At 72.9% G+C, this 5,532-nt stretch overlaps 2 protein-coding genes across 2 annotated transcripts; one reads left to right on the top strand and one right to left on the bottom strand.

The window, feature by feature from the left end:
- Positions 1-1,201: 1,201 nt before the first annotated feature.
- Positions 1,202-2,302, bottom strand: AURANDRAFT_65716 (expressed protein; the record flags this gene model as incomplete). Its single annotated transcript, XM_009040658.1, has 1 exon — positions 1,202-2,302. One exon carries the CDS (start codon positions 2,300-2,302, stop codon positions 1,202-1,204), a length of 1,101 nt encoding a protein of 366 aa, XP_009038906.1.
- Positions 2,303-3,205: 903 nt separating this feature from the next.
- Positions 3,206-4,996, top strand: AURANDRAFT_29382 (hypothetical protein; the record flags this gene model as incomplete). Its single annotated transcript, XM_009040724.1, has 2 exons — positions 3,206-4,039; positions 4,304-4,996. Coding segments are annotated over 2 exons (1,527 nt in total), but the record flags the coding sequence as incomplete, so codon positions are not given.
- Between the last annotated feature and the right edge of the window lie 536 nt (positions 4,997-5,532).

Below are 5,532 nucleotides of genomic sequence, written 5' to 3'. Positions count from 1 at the left end.
GCGGCGACGTCGACGACGCCAGAATCCGCGCCGCCGTCGACGCGCTCGCGACGAAGCGCACATCGCCCTGGACCGGCGCGCGGCTGAGCCTCGCGGACCTCGGCTTCGCGCGCGCGGGCGTCGACGACGGCTGGCAGAGCTGCGGGGAGGGGTACGAGGGCTCGTTCCACGCGGCCGACGGGACGCCCCTCGTCAACGCGAGCCGCTTCCCGGACCTCGCGGCCCTCGTGCGCTACGGCCGCGGCAAGGGCCTGAAGATGGGCTGGTACGACGACAACTGCATCTGCCTCGACTGTTACAAACTCCGCGCGAACGCGTCCTGGGCGGCGCTCGCGTACGCGGCGGACGTCGAGCAGGTCTACGCGGCGGGCTTCGACGGCGTCAAGATCGACAACTGCGGCGACGACGACGGCTCGGGCTTCGCCGCGCGCGTCCGGAACATCAAGGGCCGGCCGACGCCCGTCCTCGTCGAGAACTCGAACCAGGGCTCCGGCCTCGGGCCGCCGCGGGGCCTGCCGACCGACACGGACTGGTGCGACTTCCACCTCTTCCGCACGGGCGGCGACATCCGGCCGGACTTCGACGGCGTCGTCGCGCGGCTCCAGCGCGTGCTCCCGTTCACGAACTCGACGCCGCCGATCTCGCGGCCGGGCTGCTGGGCGTACCCCGACATGCTCGAGGTCGGCAACTTTGGGTGGGCGCTCGGGGGTCCGCGGAACGACGCCGCGTTCGTCGAGTCGCGGACCCACTTCGGCCTCTGGTGCGTCGTCTCGTCCCCGCTGATCCTCAGCTTCGACGTCGCGGACGACGCCAAGCTCGCGGCCGTGTGGCCCATCGTGTCGAACGAGGAGGCCATCGCCGTGAACCAGGCCTGGGCGGGCTTCCCGGGCACGCTCGTCGTCGACGATTCGGCCTACCAGGTCTGGGCGAAGCCGCTCGGCGGCGCGACCGCGGCGCTCGTCTTCAACCGGGGGACGGCGACGCTCGACGTCTCCGTGCCGCTCGCCGCGCTCGGCCTCCCGGAGACCGCGACGGCGCGCGACGTCTGGACGCACACGAGCGCGACGGTCTCCGCCGCCTGGGCGGCGACGCTCCCGCCGCACGACTCCGCGTTCGCTGTCTTTTCTTCCTAGGGCGCGGCCGTCGTCGTCTTCGACCCGCGGCCTTTTTCTTCGTAGTGCTTAGAGAGGCCCCCCCGCGCCTAGAAGTAGACGATGCACTCCGGCGGGTAGCCCTTGGCGCCCGTGAGGTGGGCGACGACCTGGTCCTGGAACGCGTCGGGCCCCGCGACGACGGCGAGCATGCCCGGCTGCCACGGCGCGACCGCGCCCGCGAGGTCGTCGTTGCGCCGGAAGACGGCGTCGCCCGGCGCGTTCTTCGTCGTGTCCGGGCTGTGGAGCTTGTCGTCGACGACGCAGGCGAGCTCCATCTTCTTGGGGAACTTGTAGAAGAGCGTCTCGAGGCCCTCGTAGAGGCCGAAGTCGTCCTCGCCCTCGTTGATCCAGAAGACCTGGGCCTTCGCGATGGTCGACCGGCCCCGGGGCAGGCTCTCCTTGAGGAGCTGGATGACGGGCAACGCCCCGAGCTCCTCGGCGAAGCACTGGAGCGACGTGATGGGCAGGTAGGACCCCTCGTACGTGAACGCGCGCCGCCCGGGCCTCACGGCCGCCTCGCCGCCGATGCCGAGGCCGTCGAAGGCGTCGACGACGGCGCGCTGCTCCGCCGTGAGCCCGCCGACGGCCTCCCGCGCGCGGCGCCGGCCCGGCGCGGCGACGACGACCTCGACGGCGCCCGCGTCGCGCCGGTTCGACGCGAGCGGGAACGACGCGCGGACCGGCCGGTTCCTCCCGTCCAAACCGACGAAGGTCACCTCCTGGCCCAGCTCCAGCGGCAGCACGGCCTTGCCGCCCTGCTTGAGGGCGAAGCGGTACGCCGTGTAGGCCGCGCCGCCCGCGCCGTCGTCCCCAAAGTCCTCCGTCGCCTCCAGGACGCACGGCGCCCACGTGTCCTCGAGCACGACGAGCGACTCGTCCTCGAACAGGTCGCTCCAGGCGAGCTTCAACGCGTCGGCCGTCGCCCGCACCTGGCCCGCGCGCAGCTTGAGCCACTCGGGCCCGGAGCCCGCCGCCGCGCCGCCCGCCGCGCGGCCCAGCGCGGGCGCGACGAGCGACACGGCCGTGTAGCCGACGACGACGGCCGTCGCGCAGGCCGCGGCGCCGCCGACGACGACGGCCGTCGTCCCGACGACGTCCCAGGCCGACTGGCCCACGCGCAGCAGCGGCAGGTCCAGGCGCAGGGCCATACGGGACACGTCTCGTCGCGGCGCGCGTTTGTGCGCGCGCGGCCGCGCGCCGGCGAGCTTCGGCGGCGCGACGAGGGCATCGGACGCCCTGGCGACCAAATAGAGGATGAGCGACGACCGCATCGCGGCGTCGGCGCCCTTGAACGGCGGCCGCGGCGACGAGAGTGTCGTCAAGGCTTGAATCACCTCGCGCCAGACCGTGCATCATCGAGTAAACGTCGACTTCGCCTCGATTCGAGGACATGCTGATGGCGACTCGCAGCGCTTGATCTCACCGCCTTGCGCAAAGCGTCGATCGCTTCCCAGCCAGCCCGTCGTCGCGTCCTCGAGCGCTAAGCACACCGCAGCGCCACTCCGCAACACGTCCGGCGCGGCCTCGTCCTTTGCCATAAGCAAAAGCACAACCTTGTGGTAAAAATGTATCGCGGCCGCGGCGGCAAGGGCGGCGGTCGCGGCAAGGGCCGCGGCGGCAAAGGCGGCGGCGGCAAAGGCGGCGGCGGCAAGGGCGGCAAGGGCGGCGGCGGCTACAACTGGCGCCAGCACGTCGAGCCGTCGACGGACCCGGACATCGTGAACCCGTGCCGGGAGCGCGTCGCCGCGTTCCTCGCGAGCGGCGCGCCGCGCCTCGAGATGGCCCAGCGCCTGCGCAACGTCGAGAACAACACGATGCGCGCGGTCGCGCAGGACATGGGCGTCGGCTGGGTCCGGGGCCCGAACAAGGGCGACCCCTACGCGCTCGTGCGCGTCGACGCGTCCCTCGACAGCGGCGCGCAGATCACGACCATCGCCCAGCTCGTGCGCAGCGAGTGCGAGCGCGGCGGCGGGAAATGCGCGCGGAAGCGCGTCTGGGAGCGCATGGCGAGCGAGCTCCAGGCCTTCAGCCAGACGTCGCTCAAGTGCCGCATGCTCCGGCGCCTCGAGGAGCAGCCCGCGGCCCGCGCGGCCCTGGACGACGTGCGCTGCCGGGCGACGCGCAAGGGCTTTTGCCTGGAGGGCTTCGAGGACGAGGAGGACGCGGTCTACGCGTCCTTGGACGGCGCGCTGCTCAAGCGCGCGCGCGGAGCCCTGGAGGCGGCCGTCGCCGCGCGGCCGGCGCCGCGCGAGGGCTGGGCGCAGCGCAGCGGCGGCTTCCTGAGCGGCGCGCCGGGGCCCGCGGACGCCGCGGCCTTCGAGGCGGAGACCGCGAGCCGCGGCTACGCGACTTTTCTACCGGCGCGGCGCCGCCTGCCCGCGTTCAAGATGCGCGAGGCCATCGTCGCCGCCGTGCGGTCGGGCGCCGTGACGCTGGTTTTAGGCGCGACGGGCTGCGGCAAGACGACGCAGATCCCCCAGTTCGTCTACGAGGACTGCGCGCGCCGCGGCGAGGCGATCGCGGTCGTCGCGACGCAGCCGCGGCGCATCTCGGCGGCGAGCGTCGCGGAGCGCGTCGCGCGCGAGCGCGGCGGGGCCCTGGGCGACACCGTGGGCTTCAAGATCCGCTTCGAGGACTCCGTGACGGCGTCGTCGAAGGTCGTCTTCTGCACCGTCGGCGTGCTGCTGAAGACGATGCAGTCGAACCCGCTCCTCGCCGGCGCGACGCACGTCATCGTCGACGAGGTCCACGAGCGCGACGTGCACACGGACTTTTTTCTCCTGCTCGTGCGGCGCCTGCTGGCGAAGCGGAACGATCTCAAGGTCGTGCTGATGTCGGCGACGGTGGACCCGTCGGCGTTCCTGTCCTACTTCCCCGAGGCGGCCGTCGTCGAGATCCCGGGCAAGACGAACTACCCCATCGAGGAGCACTACCTCGAGGACATTTTGCCGCAGCTGCGCCCGCGGTCGTCGCCGCGGCCGCGGCGGTCGCCCTTCGGCGACGCGGGCGCGCTGGAGGGCGTGCCCGGCGACGAAGAGACGATCTTCGCGCGCCTGAAGTGCCCCCGGCCGACGGCGCAGGCGCTGGCGGACTTCCACGCGTTGCCGGCGGACTTCGTCGACGTCGACCTCGTCGCGGCCGTCGTCGAGCACGTCCACGCGTCCCAGGAGGACGGCGCGATTTTGGTCTTCGTGCCCGGCTGGGCGGAGATCGCCGACGTCGTCAAGCGCCTGGAAAAAGACCGGTCCCTCGCGATCCACGCGCTCCACAGCCGCATGCCCTCGGCGGAGCAGCGCGCCATCTTCGACGCGCCGCCGCCGGGGAAGCGCAAGGTCGTGGTGTCGACGGTGCTCGCGGAGACGTCCATCACCGTCGAGGACGTCGTCCACGTCGTCGACGCGGGCAAGGCGCGGTCGACGTTCCTCAACAAGCAGAGCCTGGTGTCGGCGCTGCGGACGACGTGGTACGCCAAGGCCAACGGCCTCCAGCGCCGGGGGCGCGCGGGCCGCGTGCGCCCGGGCGCCTGGTGGCGGCTCTATTCGTCGTTCCAGCACGCGGCGATGGTCGACTACGCGGAACCGGAGATGGTGCGGTCGCCCCTGGACGAGCTGTGCCTCGAGGTCGCGGCGCTCGGCCTCGGCGCGCCGGAGCCGGTGCTGGCGGAGGCGATCTCGCCGCCGGACGAAAAAATCGTCCGCGCGGCCGTCGACGGCCTCGTGCGCCTCGGCGCGCTGGACGCCGAGGACCGCATGTCCCTGTCGCCCCTGGGTCGGCAGCTCGCGCGGCTCCACGTGCACCCCGTGCTCGGGAAACTGCTGCTGCTGGGCGAGCTCTTCGACTGCTTCGACGTCGCGTTGACCGTCGCCGCGGGCCTCGGGTCCAAGTCGCCCTTCGTCTGCCCCCTGGGCAAGGAGCCCCTGGCCAACGCGGCCAAGGCCAGGTTGGCCGACGGCACGGACAGCGACCACGTCTTGCTCGAGCGCGCCTACGCCGAGTGGCGGGCGCGGCCGGGCTACCGCGACCGGCGGTCCTTCTGCGACCGCTTCTTCCTGTCCCACCAGACCCTCGAGTACGTCGACCAGCTCCGCCGCGACCTCGGCTCCGGCTGCCGCGACCTGCTCAAGCGCGACGCGGGCGGCCGCGCGCGGCCGCGGCACGCGGGCGCCCGGCTCTCGTCGGCGCTGCTGGCCGCGCTGTGGCCCAACGTCGCCGCGGTGCGCAAGCAGGGCAAGGGCCTGGCGCTGGGCAGCGGCCTCAAGGTCGTCTGCCACCCGGGCTCCGTGAACCGGAGCGCCGCGGACCGCCTCGTCGTCTTCTACGACGTCCAGGAGACGAGCGACCGCTACCTCTACGACACGTCCGTCGTGAGCCTCGCCCA

The sequence above is a fragment of the Aureococcus anophagefferens genome, assembly GCF_000186865.1.
Source record: "Aureococcus anophagefferens unplaced genomic scaffold AURANscaffold_16, whole genome shotgun sequence".
NCBI classification, from domain to species: domain Eukaryota; class Pelagophyceae; order Pelagomonadales; family Pelagomonadaceae; genus Aureococcus; species Aureococcus anophagefferens.
This window is presented reverse-complemented; position numbering and strand designations above follow the sequence as displayed.